Source organism: Haliaeetus albicilla, chromosome W, assembly GCF_947461875.1.
Source record: "Haliaeetus albicilla chromosome W, bHalAlb1.1, whole genome shotgun sequence".
NCBI lineage: Eukaryota > Metazoa > Chordata > Aves > Accipitriformes > Accipitridae > Haliaeetus > Haliaeetus albicilla.
In genome coordinates this window covers 4,660,270-4,687,959 of record NC_091515.1, presented here as the reverse complement: position 1 = coordinate 4,687,959, position 27,690 = coordinate 4,660,270, and the positions used below count along the sequence as shown (strand labels likewise).

The following is a 27,690-nucleotide window of genomic DNA, read 5'->3' as shown; positions in this document are numbered from 1 at the left end:
ATTGGTGGTATTTCTCATCATTGGAATATTACTTGGCGTCTACTTAGGACACCAAGTCATGTTTTTCAGTTTGTTTAATTTTTCTCAAATAGATTTTTTTTTTTTAATCATGCATGTGTATAAAACAGTCTTCCTCTGTTTTTTCCTAGGGTTTTTTCCCCTCCCGGCCCTTTTTTGGTTGCCTTTTCTTGGTATCTTCCCTTAGCTACAGATTGGAAAGCATGTTCCCTAAGCTAATGTTTGATTGAACGTTTTGCTATTGGCTGCTTGTGTGACTTGTTTGAGGATAAACACTTTTCATTTTTGTGGGGTGTCATTTCCGTGAGATAATTTGTAGCTTGCATTTTGTCATCTTTGGGGAGAAAAGTTAGTATTAGCTTTGTCTAAGCATTGAGGACTGTTCTTTATCAGAACGATGGACCATAGTCCCTGAGACTGAATGTCGTATTTAGTTTGCTTTGGCTACAAGCTTTTCTTGTCAGTTATGCTTAAAAATTTTTTTTTCTTAAAAGAAAGCTTTAAAAAAAAATCCAAATCCCCTACATTTGTTAGACTTCTGTCTCTTACTACTAATTCTTTGTAGATATGTACTTTAAGAATGTATTTTTAAGATTGAAGAAGTAATAAAAAAGTCATTCTGAACGTCACATCCAAAACTAAATAGCGTATCTGAGAAGGAAATGAGACATTTATATTCAGAGAAGTTAGAGCTCGGAGAATGAGATTTTTCATTCTATTTCATGAAACTCTAACCAAGCCAAGAGAGATGAGCATAACCTAAGTAGTTCTGGAGAAAATAAATTGCACTACCTTAAATTAAAACAAATAGAACGTAAATGTCAGGAATATTTGACCAGTGCAGAAAACCTGGGTTCCTGCAATACAGTACACGTGCCTTCACAAAGAAATGGGAAAAGGTTACCCCAGCAGCCAAACATCTCCTCCTTATGTATGCAGCCAGGAGCAGCTACAGCCACCACCAGTGTTACGAGAGCAAAACAATTTTTGGAGCACTAGGTGTAAAGTTTTACTGGCACTTGTTGAAGATTTACAGCTGGAAATGGAGTGATCATCTTAAAAGACTCCAGTAAATTCTTGTCATCACTTCCTCATATAACAAAATTAGTCTTTTTTTTTCTAATTATTATTAGCTTGTACTTCAATTGTCACATACCTATTATGAATATAATAGGTAAAAATACTGTGCAAATAAGTAGATATGTACCTCACTTCAGCAAGGCACTTGAGCTTATGCTTATCTTTAAATATATGATTTAGTCTTATTGACTATAATCACTGAAAGCTTAAATGTTTTGCTGAAGTGCAGTTGTACTGTTCTCAGTGAGCACTTCCCAGCATGTTTGTAATTTTTAGTTAAGACCAAAGAAAAATCAAATGTAACAGCTGTAATAATGTAATTACAAGATCCCTTGTAATTATTGTAATGAAAGTATCATTATGTCCTTATTTTAACATGGGTTTGATTTCATGTAGAAAGATAGCTTTTCTCTTTGTCTCATCAAGCCTCACTTAAATTTTTTCTCTTTTTCAAAGTCCAGTGGGTAAAACTGCTAGCAGGAAACTACGCTTCTGAATAATGCATGGTACTATACATGATGGGGCAGACTTCTTCAAGATCCTTGGGATCCATGCATATATTTTGTAAGGAATATCACTTTACACCCACTGGCAGAATTCAGTTCTTAAAAATAATATAATCCCCCCCCCCCCAAGTTTAAGTTTAGTCTCAGCTTTGTTTACTGGCTGTTTAAGATGTCATGGACTCTACAACTGGAAAATCCACAAGGACATTTTGGAGAGGGACATGTTAACAAGATGCCTAAGTGATAAAACACTGCAGCTGAGAATCTTGTGCCCGAATTCGATAGTAGCTTTAATCCTTTGTGGTTTTTGCCTTGCTACAGGTGCGTGCATCCCAGGGGAGGTGTGATTCAGAGCGTGTCTTCCTGGAAGCATGGCTCAGGCTCACAGTACATTAACACTCAGCAAACGCAATCATGGACAGCTGTGACTCCCCAGCAGAATTGGTCTTCACCCCCAGAAGTAGTAGACCTCACTTTGGATGAAGATACCAGACGCAAATATCTACTGTAATGCAATGTCACTGTGTTTCTGTCCCCCACCCCTTCTCCCTTTTGTGGCACAGAAGTTCATTGTTAAAGCTTCAGCTTCAGGAGCCCTGTTCCTGGCATTATGAAATTCAAACTCATGAAGTTTTTCATTTCCATAAGAATGTAGTATAATTTCAGTATCATTTAAAATGGTTTTGCCTTCTCAAAGGAGGATTCCTCCCAGAATTAAAACCCAATAGCACCAAATTTATAACACATCTACAGTTACTAACGTGTGTGTGTTAATCTGAAGAAATAACTGTGTGCAAACTTATGTCCTCCCACCCTTTCCCACCTCCAACTTCAGAACATTTTTAATTTATCAGTATATTGAGTTTGTTAGTAGAAGCTAGTGTTTTGCTGTGCGAGCATCAGTGATTTTGAGAAATGCTGTGTCCTCACTGATTTCAGTGGAACTGGGGGTATTCAACACTTCCGAAAATTGGGCCAAGAGTATTTATACCCAAGCTGATTTGGTTATGTTACCAGCACGAGGGACTGTCTTTAATACAAACGGCCCATAACGTATGCACTGAACAGCTTTTTAATTAAAGGATTTTTATTTTCAATATAATTTATAGTTTACACTCTTTTCAGTGCTGAGTCTTCTGTCTACTTGACTACTGTGTTTCACTGATCATTTCCCACAGCTTGTTACAGTTTAAGATAGTAATAGTAGTGACTTAGTAGCAGCTGATTATTGCAAAAGCACAAGAAAAGTAATAAAAAGGCCCAGCATCCCTCTCCTTTTCAAATATAGCTGAACTTTTTTACCTGTATCCGAGTCTTGCTTGGAGTAGGAGAAGGAGAGAAATGAAACATTTTGCTTGTTAGTCCTCATTTCTACTGTTGCTTATTTGCTTCACTGACCATCTCAAAAAAAAAAAACAACAAAAAAAAAACCCTAACAAAAATAACAAAAACCGTGTCGCGAAGCCCCAGTCTGGCAAAGCACTTTAGCAGATGCGTAGCGTTCAGCTCGGACAGGTCACTGAAACTCGTGGGGCCATTCAAGTGCTTAAAACTCTGTCCTAAGAGATGTTGCAGGATCAGGGCCTAAGGTGGTGATTTTTTTTTTTTTTTTTTTTTTTTTAAAAACAACTAGATCTGCACCATTTTCCTGGCTTAAGGTCATGTCTCTTATCCTAGTTTTGGAATTGTTTTTAGGGTATGATCCAGGAAACACTTTCTACCAGAATATTTACTGAAATCAGTGGAACTACTTACTTTAGCAGGCTGTAGTTTCTGTAGTGTAAATTTCTGGAAATTCCTGCCCCTCATCTGTCATTTTGAGCCTTTCTCAAGGCAAAAACCAAAGATTAGACTTTAACAAGATGATACTCACTTTAAATGTCTATTGTGCAATTAAAATGTTCCTTTGTATTCAAAATGTTTCTAGTGGGAATTTTGTACAGCTCTATCATCAGATTTTTTGCCATTTAAGGCTGAACAAGGGGTAGTCAGGACATGGGAAGCTCTGTTTTCTTTTTGTGTTGGCTGGTTTCTAAATTTATTTGGCTTCCAATAATTTTATCTCTGGGCAAAAAAATAAATAAAATTACCTATGTTGTCACATAAAGGAAAAAAAAAACCAGCAGTGGTGGTATAGTTAGTAACAAACAGTTTTTTCTTTTAATAGGCAGAACGGTTATGACTGCACTTTAAAGAACAACTAGGTAAGGGATTGATATTCCAATTTCAAGCTTTCTGAAACATTGAACATAAGTGTATTGCATGGCCAGAAAAATATATGTGGTGCTTCTAGTGACTGATTTCTTTCTCTGGGGGTGGGAGGGAGGGAGCGCCGCGTGGATGGAGCCCATTCGCATTGCAGTAGGGAAAAGCCCGGTACTGTTGGGGCACTATATCAGTAGTGGCTGTCAATCTTTTCTCCTCGTGTTTTAATCACGCAACTCAACCGTTGTTTTAGTGGGCTAGCACACATGCTGTAAAGGTAACTTTGGAACAGTGATTTAGTGTGGCTGCTTTTTCCTGTTTCACAAAGTCTTCTAAAGATCAGTTTTGAAGAAAGCTGCAGGGACCCATTTGTAGTCCTTCCACGAAAAATGCAAACTAACTCTTGTTTTTCAGTTTGTATATGATGTGACTTCCATGTATATATAAAAATGACTGCGTCCTAACCAAACTTCCTCCAATTGTGCACTGTGTTTGTTTAAACAATTCATGTATTGTAGTCTGATGCAGGTTTTCTTTTCTTTTATTTAAAACACTACATATTTTCTCTTATTCTTAACAAATTTGAAAGGGTAGTGATCTGAAAACCGCAATCACTGGATAGCTAGGAAGTGGTTTTGTTTTGGGTTTTTTGTTGTTTTGTTTTGGGTTTTGTTTTTTTTTTTTAAGAGAGCAAAAGGTGCCTGGATGGTTTTGCTCTCCTCAGCAGGAAAGAGAAATGTTAGCCATTGTATGGCTAAGAACCAATGCACTTGGGGCCTGATCCAGAACCCATTGGAGTTGATGCGCGGCTTTCCATCAACTTCAGTGTGCATTGGCTCAAGCCCTTCATGGTTTAGCAGTTCCTGAATTGCTGGAGTGTGAACTTGGAATCTTCTGTAGTGAAGACAAATCATTGCTTAGAATATAAATGTTTAAAACGTGCGACTCTAGTTAAAAAATTTGATTCTTCTCGACACTCATTATTTAGTTCTCATTTTCCATCTAGTATTTAATGGTCTTTGGAGAAAAAAATAATAATAAAACAGAGTGTTATATATATATAAATATATATATTTTTGGTGCAAGATGAGACCTTCTGTTTTTTGAAACAAGTCTGTAGCATAAAGGTTAAACTATTTTAAGACAAAATAAAATAGAGTGTATTATTTAAACAATAGCAATTTGTTTGGGATTTTTTTTTCCACTTTCGTTCAATATGCTGCTGTTTGTCACATCTCCAAAATAAAGCCTTAAATTCTGGGAACGGGTTACAGCTGCCCAGACTGAGCACTGTTCCCTGCTGTAATGCGTTTCATTTTGAACATCCAGAATTTAAATGCGATTTCCTGACCGCAAAAGCTTGCTTTTATCTCCCAGACCAGGACAGGACCACCTCTTCTCCCTGTAGCGCTGGTTGGGATGCCAGGGGGACGCACAGGTAGCAGTAACGAGCGGCCGTTGCCCATCGCGCTCTGCAAAATCCCTTCGAGGGATGCGGTTTCTGCACAGCCTCCGTCTCCCCGCACATCGCAGTCCTTCGGGTGCCTGAGCACCCTTCGTGCCAGTATTTCTCCGACTGCATCCCCTCGTCCCATCCTCACAGCTGTCTTCTTTCTGCTGGTCAGTAAGAGCATTTGAGTAAGAGACTGCTGTTAGACTCGGATTTTCTCATGCAGCCAGATGGTGCTGGCAAGCTCAGCTCTGCTGCCGTTTGAAATGGATGCGTGGACCAGCTATGAAGCTCTGGGCAAGTCCTCGCGGACCATGAGAGGTGGTGCCAGGCTGAACAGTGTTCGGAGAACCGCTAAGTTATACCAGGGAATTTACAGGTGCAAGTAAAGAGAGGGATGGTAAGTGTAACTGTACTGTGTTAAACTTAGAGTCCCGCTGCCTGCCAGTCTTCTCATAGCCAATAGGGAAATAGGAATATTAATGAAATCCATTACGTTTCCAGCTAAATAGGGGAGTTTGCTTTAGTTCTGATGTTTTTCTCATGTGAGGGAGGCTCTCAGTGGTGTGAATAAGGAGAGCCATTTAGCCGTGTATTTTAAATGTCAAGAAGGGTAACGAGAGTGAAGTGAGTTGGCTTTTCAGCCCCGCTGAATTCTTGGCTTTTGTGAAGCTTGAAAATATAAATTCTGGGTCTGGTGGTGGTTGTGGAGGTGGACACCAGGCTCGGATTTTATTTCATGTGTATCACCAGCTGAGGGAGAACAGCGCTGTGCAGTTTGGTGCAGATACGGGAAGAGGAGAGCTGACGTATCTCCTGAATCTTTTTTTCCTCCATCACCAAGAGATACCCAGAGTCTTTAGACTTCAGGATACACTGAATGGAAAGCTTAAAATCTCTCCTGCGGCACTCGGCATACCCCTCATGGGTCAGGCCGCTTTGCTTTTGTGTAGGAGCCGCTCGGCTTTGTGGGAACTGTCATTTCTGGGGCAATACGAGAACTGACAAAAACTACCCAAACAGATTAGATGTTGTATTGCTTTCCCCAGTGAATTTGTTGCAATGCAGATTTATTTTGTGACTGAAAATTTAGTTTGCCTGCCTTAAATTGGGAACTGAAAGGGTTTTACTAAGTGGAATAGTTCCCTGGTTCCCTGGAGAATCTGGAGATGGTGTCCTTTGCCGAGTGCAGCAGCTCTGTTTGCTGAAATACTACTTGTTTCTCCCTTTGCTTTTTAGGGCTGTCACCTCTGAATGTCAGCTGCTGTGGCTTTCTCTCCAGAGCATCACAGGGATAGATGCAGTTTCCCTTCTGTCTGCAAAGGAAAGGAGCAGTGCGCCTGCAAAATGCAAACTTGAGACAGACAAATCCTGCATTTACTTTTGTCTTTGGTGCAAATAAGGTGAAGGCGCTCCTTTTATCGAAACTAAACAGCAGATGAGGATACAACCCCCCCCACAGGTCTATATCTTGGTACCAGGGAGTTTATGAAAAGTATAAATGCATTCCTGAGAGTCCTTACGACTGCTGATTCATAAATGCCCCTTGGAAGTTTTCTCTCGGAGCTGGTTAGTCATCTGGATTTGCATTTCAGTTCAAAATTAGAATTGAGTGCCAGTTACTGGGAAGGAAAGATCTTTCAGACAGTAAATCTCAGGGCGAAGCTGGAGTGGGCAGGAGAAAACTGTCTGAAAGTTTAATTTCAGATAATTTTCTACATTTACTAGCTGCACCAGCAGCTTTGGGTGAATCTGGGGCAACCACATCAGAACTGGAAAAAGAAACAAGTAAGAGTCCCCTGTGAAATTCATTTTTCATTGCTGTAGGTGATGCAAAGTGAATGCAGAACTCCTGGAGTCTGACTGGTGCTTTTTCCAGGACGGTTCCTACGCGTGCCTCTGACAAAATGCCATCTCGTACAGCTGAGGATTGCATTTGCGTTGTCCATGGCTTTGTAGCATCGGCAGCTTTTGGCTGGGCCGTGGCCAAGGACACCCAGATCTTTCCCATTTCCTTTCTGCCAGGTCCTTGTGCGTCTACCTTAAAGTTGACATTACTGAACTCCAGTACTCCATCACTCCAGCTCATCCGACGTCATCCACAACTTCCAGTATTGACAGTGCTGCTGCACAACTCTTTGTGACCAGCAGTTTTCAGCAGAAATCTCCAAGTCTACATGCCAAAATCACTCATAAAAATAGTCACTTGCCATTGCTTCCTTGAAAATGCATATTTTCTAATGTTACCACCAGCAAATTTAATTATCTGCATCCTAAAATACTCTTGATTTTCTCCCCATCATTGCAACTATAGCCCTCTGGATGCCCCAGTGTTTGGCAGCATGGACCTCCAGGGGAGGCTGCCATTTCGAAGCAGGGTGCGTTCAAATCCCCCATCTGGGGCGGTAGATACGTAGATGTTTATCCGCGGTGTTACGAGCTGGCAGTGGTCCTGTACACCTAAAGGGGAGCTTTCAAGTCAGAGGTGGTTGGGCTGGAGTGATGCTTTTAAGATCCTAATGGGAAACGTGTCACTTGTGTTTTGTGTTCTCACTCAAAGCTCATCTTACCTGGCGCAGGATATGACAGAGATTCATGAAAGGGTAATTTTCTTGCTTTTCCACATGATTACACTTCTCATTCAGGTCCATTTATTCACACTCTCCCTGGACCGCCTGTGACAAAACCACTGAATAAAAATACCCCTCGCAGGAGCTCTGCCAGTTACAAATCACTGGCCGAGCGCCTCGGATCTGTTTTCTGACATCTCACTAACACCCCCCTTCTGCTAACACTTTACAGCTCTTAATGGGATCCGTCGTTTACATGAAGAGCCAAAGCAAAGCTCTCCGCGACACGGCGATGTGCTGGAAACCACCTTGGCTGGGCTTTCCTCCTTCTGGTCAGTAGCACATCCCCGAGAAGAGGACACCTCCTCCTCGTCTCTGCATTGCTCAGAGCAGCAAGAGAGAAGAACACCCTAAGAAAATCGTTTTGCACTTAAATAAAGCGGTGGGGGGGGTTAATGAATCGATTTGGGCAAAGTGGTGGTTCTTCTGAGCGTTCGGGGTTGGCTCTTGAAGGTGAGGGACTGCACTTGCTCAGCTTCCCGTCTCCCTTGCATGGGAGCGGGGAACGATGGAGGCATCCTCACAACGCGGGGTACCAACGAGGATGGGACCCATGGGAGTGGGACATCACCGAGGGCAGCTGGTAGGTGACTCCTTAACTTCTCCTCCAGCTTTGCCTCTTGCTTCTGGAGGAGATCCCCAACCCCTGGGCAGAAGGGTCATCATCTCCAGCATGGTGGAGCGATGCAGCCAAACCCTCGGCTTGTAGACACATCCCTGGTGGGGATGGTCTCTCATTTTCTCAGCAAAGGTGGGAGATGGGCCCCACATGTCTATGAGATGCATCCCAAGGAGGAAAAACCACAGGTTTGGGTATTTTGTCAAATCATTTTTGTTTCTGATGGTTCTTTATGCATGGTGGGTCTTTTCTTGGCTTGTTAGTGTCGGGTTTCCAATCCCATGCTGAACATTAGGCTGGACAGGTAGTGACAGGAACTCACCCTTGGGTCTGTGGGAGGACCAGAGCTCTTCAGAGAACTATTTTCAGCTCTGGACAGGTAAGAGGTAGAGATTATCCAGACAATATCCTGGCGGACAATCAGATGTGGGAGCACCAGCTTGTAGAAACACCCCCATTTCTGTGCTTTGCCTAACCAGCCTCCCAAATAGCTCTCATTAAAAAAAGTCCCTGAAACAACAAAAAATCCAATCACTGGGAGTCACTCTGTGCCCACAAACCATGTCTGGCCCGGGAAAAGCCAGACGTGGGAGCCCGGAGCGTGTAGGGGAAGCAGTGTATGTACAGTACGACCTTCCCCAGGTACTCGGGGCCAGGCAGAGGTTTGCTCCGACAACCCCAAGATGTCCTAAATAACCACTCAACCCATCTCTTAACACCTAACACAGTCTTGTGGCTTTTTGGTGTCTGTTGGCTCCGGGGCAGGTGTGAAGCTGCTCAAATGATCATGCATTACTTAGGCTGGAGCAAGTAAGCAGATGCCTTCCCTTGAATAATTGAAGGCTGGGTGTTTACATGTGCTGACGCACTCATTTGCCATGGGCGTGTTGTAGATGTATTCTTGATGACGAGCATCAGACAGCCCTAGTACAGCCCTTGGACTCCTCTTGTGCAACTAAGCCCATGCCACCACCTCAGACCCTGACTCGTGATGCCTGGGACGTGACAAAGGGACCGGAGAGCAGTGTGCTGCCGCAGGGAGATACAAAACTGGTCTCGCTATTGTTCTTCATTTAGTTGGGTTTTATTTTTTGCATCTTATTTTCATCAGTCGGGGCGGCTTCCCCCTAGGTTTGAAGACCACTGGCCCCTGCAGAGGTGGGGAGATGGGTGCGGGTGGCGTTTGGGATAACCCAAGGCAGACTCAAGCCATTAGAAGTCAACAGTAGGGAAGGTGAAGAGCAGGCTGGTGGTTTAAGACACCCAGAGCAGAAGACAAAACAGAGTGAGTAAATCCTAATGAGAAGAGGGGTAACTTCAAAAGGCAGTTCACCGCATGTCTCGGACAAGACTTGGCAAGTTGAAAATGCTGTTTAGTTCATCTCCTCCATTGCCAAAGGGGGATGAGCCCCTGGTGCACACCTGACTATGCTCCACACCTCCTGAGAGTGTCTGAGGACCTTTTCTGTGGCTGGGATGCTGCTAAAACATAGTCTCAGGCCATTAAAAAACCCCATCCCACTTGGAGCTGTGGAACCACTGGCTCCTTGCACAATCTCTCCTTCCTCCAGCTGCTCATTAAGAGGAAGAATTAGGGCAATTTTAAATGCAGTCCTGCTTGGGCATGGCACAAGGCAGGGAGCATGCCTTCCAGGAGAGTCTGAGCTCCCTGCCATCCAAAAAAGTGTTATTATAATCCTTTATACCCCGGTAAGCAGCAGCACCGCATGCAACAGCCAAGTTTTCGGAGGGGTAATGCTGAGATCCCCCATCCTTCCATGACCAATGTGAGGTCTTGCCCTGGACCAGTGCTCTCAGCTTGCCCGAGGGTATAGCAAGACTTAAAAATGCTCAGAAAAGCTCTCAAAACTCCTTCAAAATTAGCTTTACACCCACTTTCCCCCCTTCCCTGTGCTCCAGGGAGGAATCCCCTTAATTCCTGGTGCTCTAGGCTCAGCCTGATCTGCTCCCAGCCCCACAAAAAGGCTGAGGGGGGAGTCATGCGGATGGAGGTGAGGGCTCTCAGCAGCACCCGGTCTGCAAAGGAGGTAATATTTATGATTTTTAATGTAATTTGGCCACTGACATTTTAGCTCAGAAAGCTTGGGCTGGAAGCAGCCTGTAGGAAGGCACTAGATGGCACCAAAGCCGGAGGATACGGGCTCTGGGCTGCCATCACACCCTCCACTGCATCCCCCAGCATAGGGGAAAGTGCCCCCCAAACCAGGCAAAAAGGCTCGTGGATGTGAAAACAGCAGATTTTTTGGTTTTCCTGACCATGCTGGACTCCGTTGCCTTGGCCAGACCCTGCCTGCGTGGCCAGCATCCATCCCACGGCAGGGAAACAGGCCCCAGGAAGAGCAAAAGAAATCAAATCATCCAGACATAACACCAAAATTAAATTACCCAGCTGTGATTTTGAAGTAATTAACCACTGATGAGTCCGATGGAGGGTCGTTTCTCTGGGTATCAAGCCCGAGATCTGGGAATGCAGACAGGGGTCGTCGACCTTGCCTTATTTTTGGTTAGCTGCAAAGCCACCTTGAGAGCAAGGAGCAGATTTCTTAAATAAAATATTGCAACGTCCTTGATTAGTGGTAGAAATTGTGGGGTTTTGTAGGAGGGCTACTGCTGAGCACGCTGCCAGGAGAGGGCTTTCCGTTCACCCCAACTCTCACACTGGCCGCAGTTGCATCCCAAAGCTGCTGCCACAGGGAGCTGGTGGGATGCTGGGATGGGGAAAGCATTGGGGGACCACGAAGGAAAACACACCAAAACCTGTGCTCCCCAAAAATATGGGCAGGATGGAGGAGAAAGGATGAATTTGGGGCCATTCTTCTTGAAATAATGTGATGTGAAAGATCCTAAAGCCCAATCCCTGCCACCTCCATAGGGAGGCACAGGGTTGACGTCAAGGATGTGCGCCTAAAAGTGTAATTCGAAGGAAGCATTTAATCAGCCCCAATAGCCTGCTCCATTCTCAATGCAGTGAAACATCGCCAGTTCCCATTTTGCAACAACTATCACGTGTCAGACTTTATTCTGTAGGCTGCCATACCCGTGCAAACGGAGAATGAAATTCCTCGAAGCAAAATAATTCAATTTTAGCAAAATGATGAGACATAAATGGGGGCATCATAGAATTATAGAATTGCTTAGGTTGGAAAAGACCTTTACGATCATGGAGTCCAACCATTAACCTAGCACTGCCATGTCCACCACTAAACCACGTCCCTAAGCACCACATCTACACGTCTTTTAGATACCTCCAGGGATGGGGACTCAACCACTTCCCTGAGCAGCCTGTTCCAATGCTTGATAACCCTTTTGGTGAAGAAATTTTTCCAAATACCCAATCTAAACCTCCCCTGGCACAACTTGAGGCTATTTCCTCTTGTCCTATTGCTTGTTACTTGGGAGCAGAGACCGACCCCCCCCCTCTCTCCAACCTCCCTTCAGGTAGTTGTAGAAAGCGATAAGGTCTCCCCTCAGCCTCCTCTTCTCCAGGCTAAACAACCCCAGTTCCCTCAGCCACTCCTCATAGGACTTGTGCTCCAGACCCTTCACCACCTTCGCTGCCCTTCTCTGGATGTGCGACGCCCCATCCCCTTTGCCGCAATAAACTGTGATCCCTCTTGAAATGAGCTGGGGAGGGCACTGGGTGGGCGCTGGGTCCCTCTGAGCAGCTGTGAGCTCCCAAAAATTCCTGCTCTCAGGGGAAGAGGAAAAAAATCACCTCGTGCTTTCCTCCAGAGAAAGTCCTGAAATCTCTGGCAAAATAGGGGTACTATGTTTTCTTTCTCGCCTCCTAAATGGCTGCTCTTTGGATCTGACACTTTTTACCCATTTTCTTATTTTGTCCCCATATAACTGGAAAATTGAAATGCTCAAATGTTTCATTTTAAGCGAATGCATAATGATTTTCTCTACTTTGCCTCTTTTTTTTTGGAGAAAAGAAAGAAAAAGAAAGGGGGTAAAAAGCACAAGAGAAAATTACAGGGAGGCAGAAAATAAAGGAGCAAAACAAGCATATGTAACTAAATCTCAAACAAAGCCCTTTCGTGAACCAGGAGGCCCCCCACTTTCTGGCTCCCCACCTGGATTTGGGTTGCTGTCGCTCCCAGGCACAGTACAATGCCATGGTGTTTGCTGGAGAGATTTCTCCTCCCTTTTCACCCTTTCTCTATCCATTCTTCATTTTGCCTTTAATTTTTCCACTGTCACTTTTCCCTGGAGGTTCTCCTCTTCAGTGCTGGTGTCCCAAGCCCAGCGGGCTTTTTGCCTCCCCCCATCTGAGACTTGAGACCCTCAAAACCCCAAACTTGTTCTTCTTTGTGGGGTTTGTAAGACCCACCACCCTTGCCCTAGAAGCACCACTAAAGATCCAGCCATGACCGTACTGTGATGGTATCACCACTGACATCAAGACGTGCTGCCAAGGATATCATTATCCAAAGAGTAGCTGAAGGTCAGAAAATAAAATAATCAAAGCCTCAGACCGTCATCTAGCAAAGCCATCACACTGTCCATGTGCTTCATCCCTACCAGGGGTGAGGCATCGGATTTTTTCATGCCATCGATCCCATTGCTCCCCACCCTGCCATAAAATGGCCTCTGGGAGTGCAAGATGTCCTTCTTGAGCAAACCATGGCTTCAAAACTGCTGGAAAAAGCCTTTCACTGGGGCTCTTCCGCTGTCCTGCCAGAGGTCAGCCAAAAACCGCCCAAGTTTTAAGAAAATTGGCTCATCAGTTTTTGAGCCGGTTGATCCCATCGTGACTTCCCAAAGGATTTCACCCAGCTCGATTTTGCGAAGAAGGTGAAAAAACCCCGTAATCACATCGAAATTACGGAGGGCTTTGAGGTGGGCAGAGGGTGAGTGCCAGGTGTGGCAATGGGCTGAGAGTTACAGTCACCCCCAGACCTGCCCAAGGATGGTGGCTGATGCGCCACATGTGCCCCAGAAATTCTCAACTGCTCTGTATCACATTTATATTTATTGAATATCCTCCGTGCATGCCTGGATAAGGGGAGAAACCTTTCCCGTGGGACCGAGAGGTGAGACATCCCCAGTGCCTCAATGCCTGTGCCGTAGCATCTCCAAAACACCTACTCCACAGGTACACTGGTGACACGCGTGACATCCACGAGGCCGGAGAACATCACACTGAAGAAGAATTTAACGGTGTTAATTTTTAATGAGAGCTTGGGGCAAAAGTGGGAGGATGCCCCAAACTGGGGGTGCTGGGACCCCAGAAAGCTGCACTGGGGGACACCAACAGGCACCGGCCATGCAGGCAGGAGGAAGCCAAGGGCTAATTTTAACGTCAACCTGTGCTGGCGGCATCTGATTGACATGCAAAGCCCCAGCAATGGATCGGGTGTCCCCGGGATGGGGGGTAGCATGCACAGATGAAAAGCAACAGCGGCGAGGGCTGAGCCCCACAAAATACCCACGACAACTGCCGCGGCGTGGCCCGGGGGCCACGGAAGCAGCTGCCCAAGGCAACCAGAGCCGGTGGTGGGGCTGCAACCCCCGGCCCGGGGCCAGCAGCGGTCTCAGGGGACCATGGAGGGGACGTCGGGGTGGTTTTCAGGGTACACGCACGTCCTGGGAGTCCCCTGGGGCCCGTCCTGCAGGCATCACAGTGGGGACGGGCGAGTGGAGGCACCGTAGAAAGCTCTCCTTGGTTGATTCAGGCGTGGGTTTGGCTACATCACACCTTCCAGGCGTTTTTAGCACTTAAAGAAGTGTCCCTTTGTAGGATGTGTTTAATACAGTGAGCTCAAGCACCTTGCTGCTGGAAACGATTTCTCGCTGCTGGTAGAAATGGGTGGAAAGCAGTAATTTTTCCATGCTGCACCACAAACAGGGCACGGGAAGCGTTTTGTTACAGCGTAAGCATGGAAAAAAAACCCAAAAAAACAAGTTTGCTCCTTCCTTGGAAATATTCGTGCTGGTGGGATGACATCTGCTACCTGCAAATATTGGGCATTGCAGATCTGGGGCTGGCCAAGCCGTGGTGTGGGCATTGCTCAGAGCAGCGTGGTGACATTGTGGGACAAGGTCCAGAATTTCCTTGCCAAAATCCCTCCTGGAGTCAGTGCAGCCTCCTGGGAGACACTGGGGAGGGCAAGGCAGGAGGGAAAATCCAAACTGGGATGCAATCGGGTGGGCACTGGGAGGCAGTGGACACCTGTAACTGCTCCTGTTCCCATTTGAGGGGAGTTTGGTGCAGCAGTGGTGTGAAAACTTACCCAAAAGAGCCCTTTTGGGTGGCTGTCCCAGCTCTGAAGAAGGCAGCGAGGGTGCGCAGGCAGCTGTCCCTGCTGCCTGAGGATCAAGTTAATCCTTCCCACACCGCAGGGCTGGCAACTGCCCTCAGGCTGCAGGGCTGGGAGGGAAAGGGTTAAACAGCTCCAGGTTGCCAAGCCCCCATTTTAATTCAGATCAGGAAAAAAAACCCCAAAACCCAAAAAAACCCCCAAAAAACCCACACAAAATAAACCCAACGACAAACCCAATGCAATAATCCAGGCGAACAAATCCATCGCGCATACACGTTGGGGAGCTGCCGAGCGCTTAAAACCTGCCAGATGCACGGGATGGATAAAGCTAAGCGCGGATTAAGGGGCTCCCCACAGCGGGATGGCGGGCACTGCCGGGAAAAGCCCGGCAAAAAAACAACCCCCGGGTTTGGCTAAGGTGGGAAGGACACCCCAAAAAATGGGTAGGATGCTTCCCGCGGCCTGACTGAAACCCCTCCCGTGTGCCAGGGCCTTTCCTGCTGCGTTATGAGTTTTAAATAAACGAGGATGAACTCCTGGTTGGGGTTTTTTGGGGGGTGCAGGGGAGGAGGGGGTCATTTTCTTCCTTTAAGCCATGGGGGTTCTTCTCCCCATGAGGAGGGCGGCTCTGAGCCCCGTGAGGGTTTTCCACGAGCTCTCTGCACGCCTCCGCACTTGGCCGGAGCCATTTTAGGGTCACTGCCACCCGCAACCAGTTAAGTTCTGTCAGCAACTGGGCCCTCAACACAGCAGGCCGCTGGAGGGACTGGGGGAACGACCCCCTCCGCCCGTCCCTCTCGCTTCGCGCCCCGCTCGACGCGCGTTTCCCACCCGCGCGGCGGCCACGGGTGTCAGAAGGGACGACGAGGCGTGTGGGGGGACGAGGGACGGAGGGATGAGGTCCATACGGAGGGATCGGCGGACGGCGGTCGTGCCTCACAGGCGTCCTCCTCTGGAGGGGGACAGCGCGGGCCCCACTCCCGCCGGCGGCCGCCCCTCAGGGGAGAAGGCGATGCGCGCCCCCGCGGGTCCCTGAGGGCGGCGCGGCCGTTACGCGCGCGGCCGCACGCAGCCCTCCCGCCTTTTTCCCCGCCCCTTTCCCCCCCCCTTCCCCTCGGTCTCTTATTGGCCTATTGGGGAAGGGAGGGGGCGTGCCCGCCGGCGTTCGGCGCTCCGCCATTGGCGGCGGCCGCCTTTGTGTGCCGGCGGAGCGGGCGGCCGCCACTTCGTCGTCGAGGCGGAGGGGCCGGCGGGACCGGGGCCGGGTCCTGGGGGTTGTGGTGGTTGGTTGGGGGGGGGGGGGGGGAAACGACTTGGGCCGCGCCGCGCCACAAAGGCCGCAGCATGGTCCTGGTGCACGTCGGTTACCTGGTGCTGCCCGTCTTCGGCTCCGTGCGCAACAGAGGTACCGCGCCGTGGGCGGGGGGGTGTGTGTGTGTGTGTGGTGTGTGTGGGGAGGGCCGCGGGTTCGCGTCCCGGGGCCGCTCCGCGCGGGGGTTTGGCTGCGTGGGGCCGGGCGCGTAGGGTTTGCGCGCAGGTCCGCCGGTTTTCCGGGTTCCCCCTCTCTCCCCCACACACCTCATCCCACCTCACCCCCCCCCCCAAAAAAAAAAAAATTCCCCATCCCTGCGCTTTCAGGGTTGGGGCGAGCCCGCCTCGCTCCGCGGGCGCGCAGGGCTCCGCGCCCCCCCCCCCCCCCCCAGCACCCCCAGCCCCCCCCACGCACACACAGTGCCCCTTCAGGGGGGTCCCCCCCATTTTCGACACCCCCCCCCCCCCGGGGGGCCGCCCCGGCGCCCACCGCTTGCCCACCATCCCGCCTGCACCTCCAGTCTGTGCTTCGGTAGATCCATTTTCCTTTATTTTTATTTTTTAAATTTTTATTTTTATTTTTTGATTTGAAACCCCCCCCACCCACCCCACCCACCCCAGTCTTCGCCGTGTAGCGTAGCCACCAGGCCATCTCAGCGTAGCTGTAGACGATAACAGCCATTTTTGTACCTTCATCCTGTTTAGCTGAGTACATTGCACTGTAAATTCCTGTTAAGTGGATTCATTTTGCTGTGGTCGTTGGGCGCAGGGTCTCCTGGGGGTGGCCGAACGCCCCCAAATCGCAGCCACCACCCCCCCAAAAAAAAATTTAAAAATTAAACTGGGGAGGGGAAACCCAGCAACGAAACCCCCCCCAAAAAAATAAAATTGGAGAAGGGAAACCCAGCAACAAAACCCCTCATTCCAAAAATTAGAATTGGAAAAGAGTTGGAGAGTGAGATCTGTGATTCAACAGGGGCTGAAATACCGCCTCCCCCCCCCCAAAAAAAAAGCTGTTGGCCGACACTGATGAGAGCCCTCTGCAAAGTGGGGGGTGTGCAGCATCATCCCTGTGTCCCCGCCGGCGGTGACACCGCTGCCGACAGCCGTCGCCCACCGCGGGCGCTCGCCCACCCAGCCGCTCGCCCGGCCGGCCCCACGCTCCATCCCCATCCCGAGCCACAAGTGTCCCGTCCCATTAGCGCACCTCCGACGTGGCGAACGAGCCCCCCCCATCCACACACACCCCCCTTAAAATTTGCTTGCGAAAAGAGACGACTGGCAAAATGGTTTTCCATTAAACAGGGATAACATTTTTTTCTGCTGTGCTAAATTACTTCCTGTTCTTATTTTGTGGGTAATTTTCTGTATCGAATATCCTTTGGTTGTGTATCTTCACCTTTTTCTTGTACTAAAACTAAAGCATGGTCTGTATTTTTTTACATTACCTAGTTTCTGATGTAAATCTCTCTGTAGAGACATACCCTGCTGAAATGTAATGTGCTGTAGCCTATACATCTGCTCAGTGTACGCTGCTTTTGTTCTGTTGCCCTTCCATAGCATGGTGGGCCTTGCCTTTTTGTATTGTGTGCATGATGACATTGTTACACACGATTCCACTAATACTAATATACGATCTCTCAATAAAGAAACTAGTTTTCCTATATTAACCTAGTGTGCTTTTTCTATTGCTGTTTTCCCATTTATTGTCGTATCCTGCTGTTTAGATTTTTTCCTTGCTTTCCCCCATCGTGAGGTTTGAGTGAGTGGATTTTTTTCCCTGTAGTGCAGATATGGGGGCTTTTTAATACATTTTTTTTTCCTCCTATCCCATATCTACCCTCAGCATTAGTCTGTGTGTACATACTCCCTAGATGCACAGTCCGTATTACCGTTGTGCTGATGCAGAATTCTGTTTTACCGCAGAATAGCCAAAATAAAAGGGTATAAATCCAAGCCCTCATTATTAATCAAAAAAAAAAGATAGATATTTGATGAAGGGTCTGCTGCTTATTTCATTCTAGTTACAACATTGCACATTCCTTACCAGACTGATACCAAAATGAGAGGGACGACCTCCGGATGGATGGGGGGAATTATTATTTTCTTTTTCTTTTTTTTAAACTCTGATTAACAAGAGGTAAATAAACCTGGGGGGAGAAAAAAAATCCCTTTAATCTATTAGCTGTATATTTAAACATATACATATATGCGAGTGCCCTGCCCACCATCTGCTAGGCGAGAAGTTGCCGTGCCTCGGTCCCGCGGCGACTGGCACGCTATAAATATCTTCACTAGACCCCTGCAAGGCAGGGCTCGTAAAACCGTCCCAGCTGCTAATGTTGTAACTACATTTTCCTGCTTGAAGCCTCCAGGCCCACCATCTTCTGAATAACCCGATTTGGTCAAAAGACCAAACCGTGGGGTTGGGAGAAAGTCACCGGGAACCTTAAAATGTTGGAAGCAGGGAGGGATGGACAACCAAATTGCGGTCAGCGAGCAGTTTTGCTGCAGCTGCAAAGCGATAATAATACCGGTCACCTCTCCTTGTTCCTGCGCCAGACCTTCTTTCCCAGGTCTGCAAAATGGTCCTGTAAAACCTCCCAATTTCGGTTTGGATGCCAGCAGAAACTGAGGAAAGTCAGGGCTACCAAAAGTAGGAGATGGGGCTGGGGTTTTGGGAGGGAGGGGAAGCATCTTCTCTTAATTGCATTTCCACAGAAGGGGGGGGAGACACAGGACTGGTTATTTGTCTTTAATGAGAGGAAGACAAATTCAGCAGGTCGGTGGTTTCCACCGCTAAAATTTCAAGAGGAGCCACTAGCAAACAAAACAAAAGCAAGTGGCTCCAGCAACCCGCCCTGCCTCACCCCAGCATCCCTCGAAGAGACGCATCATTTTGCAAGGCCGTGCCTTTCCACCTCCCTCCTAGCTTTATCCTGAGTTTGGTTGATTTTGTCGTTATATATTTATTTTTTATTTTATTTTTTTAAAAACCCATTTATTTATTATTTCCTTCTCCATATTTCCTTTTCCGTGTATCTCGATGACTGTTTGGCCATCCTGTTCCCCTTCCCTGTATGAGCACAAGCGGGTTGCCCCCCTGCTTTCCCCCCCCCTTGGATGTAGTGTATGCTGTGGCCCCTTTGTTCTCGCTCCATCCTCGCCCCGGGCCAGCGCTGAGCTCCGTGCGTGACACATGTCCCCGTACGCATCCCGAGGAGGGAGGCTGTGCTTCTCGCTTGCATGAAGGGAGACGTGCATGCCTGTTGGGGCTGATCATTTTCCAATGTGATTTTATTTTTTTTTTTTTTTCCTTCCTCCCCCCCCTTTATTTTATTATTTATTTATTTATTTATTTATCTATTGAAATTCAACCCCCACCCCACATGAGACAATGAGATTCGGGTTATGGCGTGGAAAAAAAAAATGAACATCCCTTCCCCTCCTCTACCCGACCCCGAAACCCTGACACGGATAAACCCCGGTCCCTTCCGAAACGTACCTCGCGCTACGGACACCTGCCGGCAGCTGCCCCTTTGTTAGGAGCAGCGGATTCACTGCAGCGAGCGTAATAACCCCCCACCCCCCCCCAGATTTTCTTCCGCAAATTAGTGCTAATACAGAGCAAAACTGTTTGGTCAGTATGCTCTGAGGATGCCTTGGTAATCTAATAATACGGAAAGCTGCTGGGTTAATGGCAACTGGTACTAAGCAATTTATCATCCGCATCATATTTTGACCTGTCTTGTTAGAAACACGTTCTTACAAGAGGAAACATTTCCTCCCCCCCCCCACTCCACCTCCCAGCCTTATTAGTCAGTAACTATCAGGCTTTCATAGCTCATAATCCATCAAATGCATCCACAATTTAATGGCTTAATTCCTTTGACGCTCCGAGTCTTGAAAAGCCACCTGGTAGCGAGAAAATAATCTTTTTTTATTTTAGCATCGCGGGCTGAGGAAATCCAAGACGAGTCACGTGCTGATGGTGCTGCTGTGGGTGTGGAGGCACATGCAGTGATTTCTATAAAGCCTATACATCTCTCCAGCACCAACCTGTATTCCCGGGCTGCTTTAAATAACTTCTTTCAATAACAGGGAGGTGGATAATCCCAAACACACACAAAACGGGCTCCGAGATTCATTTCTATAAGGGTCGTGTAAAGGTCTTATACACATCTGCGTGCATTTAACGGTGCCGAAGGGGAGCTGGACCCATCTGTCCCTCACACGGGGTTTGGGGTGCTGTCACAGTTTCCATCGCTTTTAAGAAAAAGATAAACAAATAGCGGTCACGTTTTGCTCATATCGGGAATTATCAGCAAAGTCTAACGAAAGCTGATCCGGATTTACCTTGCTGTGTGCGGATCTGGCCCCGTGGAAGTGTGTTATTTAAGAACCGGTGAGTTGGTGCCCAAGCGAGAAAGCAAAGGCAGCTGCGAAGCGGAGGGAGGGGAGGTTTTGGGGTGGGGGGGGGGTGTTTGCCACAAAACCCAGGAGCTGCTCCGGTTTGGGGGGGGTACGAGGTGGTGGGGACACGGTCCGGCACCGCTGGGTGCATCCTGGACAGAGCGTGGGGTGCCAAAACTGGGGAAGGGGGGGTGAGATCCGTAGGCGCCGGGATGCTGCCGTAACCGTCTCCGGCCTCGGTCCTCGCCGAGTCCTCCTCCGTGAACCTCCTGGAAGGCCTTTCCTAGAGTAAGTCTGAGCTTCCTTTTTTTTTTGTTGTCGTTTTAAACCCTGCTCGTAATTTGGGGAGCACCTCGTTAGCTGAAAGAGGAGGGCGGAGCGCTGCTGGGGCAAGCGTGGGGAGCCCCGCCTTCCCAAAAATTTAGGAGAAACCCCTCCCAAGGGCCACGGGGAGCACGTGTGACATCCAAGACCGGCTCATCCCTCTCCACGGACCAGACGGAGGTGCAGGGGTGGAAGGAGAAGCGAGGACGGGTCTTTCGGGGGGCTCTACGGGGCACGACGCCGGGTAGTGAGGGCACGGGCATCCCCTCCGGCCCCTTTACGTGGTGGTTTAAACCCAAACCGTGCGCTGGGGCCGCCTCATGTCCAAACTGGAAGATCCTTATCTCTAGAGGTGTTAAAAAAGGGACGCGCGCTGCAGCAGGTCCGCAGAGAAAAGCCTTTCCCACCCTTAACCCAGCAGCACTCGTTTTGGGAAGAATTAAATAAACGTGCCCGAAATGCAAGGGGAGACTTTGCAAAAGGTCTTCTCCTACGTCTAGAGCATCTCCGATATCCGTAACCTCCAAGACCAGAGTTGGTTTGGCAATTGGGAGAGGTGTGATGGCACCGCCAAACGTCGTGACTCTTGGGCATCTCACGGTATTTTGGGTGTTTCTACATAAACCTGCAGCTCTTGGAGTTGGGCGATAGCACACGGCTTTTCGATGGAAGGGTAGTATATGAAGTAGAGCTTCAAATTGCTGCTTGTGGCAAACTTGGTGCTCAAAACTCAGAAGTCGGCTACGACGCTCGGGAGGTTTTTTCGGCTGCTGCGGTGGTTTGGGAAGGAGAAGGGCGATGTGTGGCTGCCGTGGGGCCAGGGCAGGGACCCGCAGGTGAGCAGTGAGAGTGGGCCCAAGAGCCAGTGGGGAAAATGATAATTTTCTCCCTTTTTGGGTTCAATTCAGGGAGACGGAGCAGGTCGGTCTGCAGTCGGGGTTGGCAGGGAGCTTGCGGTTTCCCAAACGGCTCTGTACAGGACTCCACGGGAGATCCCCCAGTCAAATCCTTGCGTGGTCTTGTCTTACTCCTAAACCTTCTTAGGGAGAAAATGGGGTCTTTGGGGAATGGCTAAATTCCCCCTCTAAAATAAAAAAGCCCCCAATCGCTTTTCAGCCGGAGCGACAGATCCTGGTGGTGGCAGGGACCGGGCTCCTGTGCCGGCGGGCAGAGTTCGGCAGCAGCCAGGACGAAGGGAAAGAAAATCCATGTCTGCTCCATGCCTCCCCACCACCTCTGCTTAACCCTTTCTGCTCCTCCTCTGCTCAGTTTTGCAGTCTCCCAGGGCCTTTTTCTCACCCATTTTCCTGCCTGCTGGTCCTTTACATTTCCCAGCCCCAGCTGGGTTGGGCTGGTTGGCACGCGCTGTCCTGGATCCCTCTTGGTAAGTGTCCTTAACCGCTGTTGTTTTCTCTCCCTCCCTTTAAAAGCTGCAAAACGTGCCTGCAGGAAAGTCGTATGGCTCGCAGCTCTTTAATGAACGTTATCGCTTTGGTTTGAGTGATTAAGCCCAGCGGGGTGAGGAGCAAAGCAAGTGCTGGAAGCAGAGAAGATGCAGGTTATGGGGAGAGGCAATAAGGGGCAGCTTGGGGCCCTCTGAAGTGAGGACGTGCTTGTGGGGAGATGTTTGGACGAGGAGGTGGGTAGCTTGGAGAAGGACCTGGATGTCTCTGTCTCTCGCACCGCATCCCTGTGCTCCCGGCCGCTCACAGCGGCTGCCCTGCCTGGAGGTGACACTACGAGATGTGGGTGACCCTCCGAGGTGTGGGTGACCATCGGCTTAGATGGAGCCACTGGCCGTTGCTGTCTTTCCCTGGGGGGGCTCAAGCGATGCTGCGGAGCTGTTACCGTGTGTCGTACCTCCATCTCCATCCCCGAATGGTACAAGGAGCAGCTATTTCCCTAAACAAGGAGAAAGCCCGGCCGTGGTTACCTTCTGGGACTTCTTTGAAGGGACCTTAGGCAGGACTCTGGTGGAACAGGACAGCCCACCAGGCTACATGTCCAGGCACCCAACACTGGGGCTGAGTTAGGAGCTGCTCTGAAAACCTGCTCTTTTTTTCTTCAGGCTTGAGAGGGTCTCTAAAAGACATTCAGAAACATGGTCCCTTGGGCATCCGTCGTGCTGCAGCTGCTCCCCATGTCGGGCTCTTCCAGTGAAGGGTGGGATTGGGAAACGTCCCCATAGCAAATGTGCCCTCCCCAGCCGTGCTCTGTGTTGTGTCTCTGGCCTTTCTCATTCTCCTGGTGGCATCTGACTCTTCCTTCAGTCATGCTGCTAGCTCAAGGTGCTGAGATATCCAAAGGGATCTTGGTTTTTTTTGGAAGCTGTGGGTGCGTGGCGAGGCACCGCTCACGAGCGCTTGCCCAACTAACCTGTTTCCATGAGAAGACTGCTTGAAAACTGGGCATCTACAGACAGAAGGAAGCTTTTTCCTCTTTTTTTTGATAGCAGAGGAGGTGCCTGTTCTCCTGCAGCATTGGGTAGGATCTCATTTGCCTGTGCTCCTCAGGGCAGCGGAGGATGTTTGGTCCATTTGGGGCTGATCATCATCAGCTGGTGGGAGCTGAGACTTAAATAGACTCTCCTGGGAGCCCTAAACCTCAATGAGGAGCAGCTGGAGTCAGAAATGAGCCGTGGCTTCGTGATGAAACTGCCTGGACGGGGGATCGGACACTGAGCTGCAAAGGTCTGAACTTGTTCATACGTGCATAAATCCAAAATAAGTCCTCAACTTTTAAAAGAGTTGCTTGGCGTTTATGCTGGGATGCGTAAGATGAGAATCTGGTTTGAGGTGGTTGGGTTTTTTTGGTTGTTGTTGTTTTGGTTTTTTTAAAGTAATTGGCAGCAAACTGACCGCAGTCTAAAGGTATTTTGTTTGCGTGAGGATTTGGTGATGCAGTTATCTTCGCAAGACTATCAGCGGCGTGGCGTTTGCTGGCAAACTTGAGCAGGAGTTTTTTACATCTCAGGCAGTGTCTGAAGGTAATGGGGTTGCTAATGCTTCAGGAGAGGTGTCCGTCAAGCCTGGCAGTTTCCAAAACCTCCAGGTGGAAAATACCGTGTCCATAATTTGCCTGGCAGGAAAGGACCTGTAAATCTCATGCAGATTACCGTGCTTCTTGTTGTGGTTTGCTAAATCCACATTTCTCTTTCTTGTAGCCTGGCCTTTAATATTAATATCTTTAATTTCATTTGTAAATTCACTTATCAGCTTTCATTAGTCATCCCGTTAATGACCCCAGGCAAGAAATTTGTCATCTGACGTCAAAAGGCAGATTAAGGGACTTCTAGAGCCTTGGGGAACGGCTTCATGCTGCACCGGAATTATAGCGGTTGGCATATGAGGCTAATACTATGTATAATTTGCATCTGCTGCTCAGGGGATGAGTGATTATTTTATATATTTAGCAGAAAACAAGAGCATTTCTTAATCATGAATGGTGTTACATTTCCTGCAAACTCTGCAGTATTATGAATCACTGGGCTATAAACATCTTGTCGCCGGCGTGCCTGGTTTCACATTACCACGGTGGTAAGCCCTGGAGGGTCGGATCCTGACAGCTCGCCTCCTCCTCGGGGCGGGTTTACTGCACGAATGGCTAATTGAAATTAAGAAGTTCCCTCAATGCTAGGAGCCGGAAGGGACCAGGAATAGATTAAGCTTTGGTTAGCCAAAATTGAGCGTCTTTGGTCTCTGCTCTCCAACACCTGTGGGGGTGTTGGTGGGGTTTGAAGATGGGTGTCTAAGGTATGAAAATGGGGAAGAAACCTCACAATATTTGCTCAAAACATCTGGAAAAGAGCAGGGGTGGAATGAAAACAGGTGAGATGTAGCATCCCCAGGCACTGGTCTATTCAGGTCCATCATGATGAGGCTTTATAGATGTTAGGAGCAACCAGCATGTTGGAATAAGCCTTATCTTGTCCAGCCAGTATTTGTGATATCAAGCAAATCTCCGGGGACTGAGATAAGGAACGAGGAGGCTTTCTGTGCAGAGATAGCATGACGTGAGTGGACTTAGGGTTACAAGGCTTTTTTTTTTTTTTTTTTTTTAATAGTGAATGTCTCAGTTGTGTGCAACCCTATACAAAAGGGTCCCCTCCCACGCTGGCCACCTGCAAAGCCCGTTGGCAGCCCCAAATTCCCTCTGTACACTGCTGCTCTGGGCAGAGCCTCCTTGGAGATCGATGGGCTGCAGGTAGCTCTTATCTGACGTGTACCAAAAGCACTTATCGAGCTGTTTTTTGCTCAGCCCTCGTTGGCCTGAGCGGGAAATTTCTGTACGAACCTGTAGTGGGTTGTTAACCTTGGCTGGACACCAGGTGCCCACCAAGCCGCTCTATCACTGTCCTCCTCAGCAGGATAGGGTGGGGAGAAAATGAGATGGAAAAGAACTCGTGGGTCAAGATAAAGACAGTTTAATAAAGCAAAAGCAAAGGCTGTGTGTGGAAGAAAAGGAAAATAAAAGATTTGTTTTCTACTTCCCATCAGCAGGCCGTGTCCAGCAACTTCCCGGGAAGCCGGGCTTCATTACGCATAGCAGTTACTCTGGGAGAGAAATGTCATAATAACGAATGCCTCCCCCCTCCTCCTCCTCCTTTCTCTTGGCTTTTATTGCTAAGCAGACATCGTATGGTATGGAATATCCCTTTGGTCCGTTTGGGTCAGCTGTCCTGGCCATGTTCTCTCCCAAGATCTTGCCCACCCCCAGCCTACTGGTGAGGGAGGGAGAGACAACCTTGATGCTGTGGGAGCACTGCTCAGCAGTAGCCAAAACACTGGTGTGTTATCAACACCTTCCTAGCTGCCAATGCGAGGGATGGCGCTAGGAGGGCTGCTCTGGGGAAAATTAACTCAATCTTGGCCAACGCAGAACCTGAGATAATGGTTATATCGTGTGTTAAGCGCAGATCTGGGAGCGCCTGGAGGTGGCAACAAACCTGGGCAGGTGCTGCAGGCTGACCTACGCCGTCTGGCATTTTGATCGCCAGTGCGTGAATCTGCCCTGGGTGGGAAATGGCAACCTGGGTGAATCCGGGTGGCCATGAGGCAGCTGGAGGTTGGGGGGATGTGGGGAGATGGAGCCCCTCAACCTCCCATCTGCAAGGGCTGAAGGGTGACCCCCAGTCCGGGGAGTGAGAAGGACCTGGGGGTGCTGGTTGACAGCTGGCTGAGTATGAGCCAGCAGTGTGCCCAGGTGGCCAAGAAGGCCAACGGCATCCTGGCTTGTGTCAGAAATGGTGTGGCCAGCAGGAGCAGGGAAGGGATCATCCCCCTGTACTCGGCGCTGGTGAGGCTGCACCTCAAATCCTGTGCTTGGTTTTGGGCCCCTCACTACAAGACAGACATTGAGGTGCTGGAGCGTGTCCAGAGAAGGGCAACGAAGCTGGTGAAGGGTCTGGAGCACAAGTCTTACGAGGAGCGGCTGAGGGAACTGGGGTTGTTTAGTCTGGAGAAAAGGAGGCTGAGGGGAGACCTCATTGCCCTCTACAACTACCTGAAAGGAGGTTGGAGTTGGTCTCTTCTCACAAATAACAAGCAATAGGACAATAGTAAATGGCCTCAAGTTGCGCCAGGGGAGGTTTAGATGGGATATTAGGAAAGATTTCTTCACTTGGAGCAGGCTGCCCAGGGAAGTGGTTGAGTCACCATCCCTGGAGGTATCTAAAAGACGTGTAGATGTGGTGCTTAGGGACATGGTTTAGCGGTGGACTTGGCAGTGCTAGGTTTACGGTCAGACTCGATGGTCTTAAAGGTCTTTTCCAGCCTAAATAATTCTATACTTTCCTGCTCTTATCAAAGCAGCAGCAAAACCCATCACCCATCCTTAATCTGTTGCTCAGCTCTCTGCCTGACCCCCTTCCACATTAAATTAACTAGCAGTGGCCGGACTCTTGTCTCTGAGGTTGTTCCTTGAAGCTGCAGGCTCAAAATATGGTATTTCATGGGAACTGGGCCCCGAAGCAAGGGATGTCGTGCCCCAGTGGGGAGGTGCATGGGTGACCGATGGGTGGTGGACCAGCAGCTCAGGTGATGGCACTTCTATTGACCTGAGCTGCCGGGGACTAGAGCTACATGAGAACAGAGATATCTGGTTTTGATGGTGATGATTATTTTCCGGTTCATTGGCTGAAAATTTATTTTCCTGGCTTTATATTGTCTTTGAGTTTTTCAGCAAAATGGGGAGGGGTAAGCCGGGGGGAGGCTTTTAAATGGTTCATTTGAAGTGAGATGAAATAGGCTGCAACCCCCGAAGTGAAATGCTATCTTATGGCAGAAAATGAAACGGCATCAACTGGGTGCAGGGAATAAAACCAATTCATCATAATCTTTCAGCTGGGTTTTTTTGTACAGAAATGTTTCACCTGGATGTAATTTTTTTCATATCCAAGAGACGGATTTGGTGCTTTCTACTTACTTGGAAAGTATGCAATGGTCAGGAATAGACCGCCGCAGTCCTCTGTGTTCTTGTACTGTGAAACCACGTTGTGATTTTATTGTGTGCAGAAATTGGGTTTATTTAATCAACAGAAAGTGCTTTAATGCCTGAGATGAGCCTTGGAGAAGCAAAGGCTGTGTTCCCAGTGCAGGAGGTTGCAAAATGTAGTTGTCCCCTTACAAAACGAGGGAGGTCATGTCAGCCCCTGCCTTTCCTTCCTTCTCGCCTCTACTAGCAACGAGGGTGGGTTTCCAGACTTGTGAGGACCAGAGGGGGTTTCCAAAATGAAAATGAGAGCTGAGGTCTCGAACGGGATGTGCAACCGCTGCTTTGCTCCTCGCTGGGCTCATCCGCCTGAGCTACTTCAGCCTTCAGAGACAAACAGCACCTTCTCCATGGTGGA

General features: G+C 48.5%; 2 protein-coding genes across 3 annotated transcripts in view; both read left to right on the top strand.

Annotated features, from left to right (window-relative positions):
* ARK2N (arkadia (RNF111) N-terminal like PKA signaling regulator 2N) overlaps positions 1-4,986 on the top strand; it is a 45,811-nt gene extending 40,825 nt beyond the window's left edge. The window contains exon 5 of the mRNA XM_069775267.1: positions 1,926-4,986. Within this exon, the coding sequence (XP_069631368.1) occupies positions 1,926-2,115 (190 nt within the window). The 3' untranslated portion in view covers positions 2,116-4,986. The remainder of the gene's footprint in view (positions 1-1,925) is intronic.
* Positions 4,987-16,066: 11,080 nt separating this feature from the next.
* The window catches only part of ARK2C (arkadia (RNF111) C-terminal like ring finger ubiquitin ligase 2C), a 51,856-nt gene continuing 40,232 nt past the window's right edge, over positions 16,067-27,690 (top strand). For both annotated transcript variants that reach the window (XM_069775388.1, XM_069775387.1), the window contains exon 1: positions 16,067-16,200. In XM_069775388.1, coding sequence (XP_069631489.1) covers positions 16,140-16,200 — 61 coding nt within the window. In that variant the 5' untranslated portion in view covers positions 16,067-16,139. The remainder of the gene's footprint in view (positions 16,201-27,690) is intronic.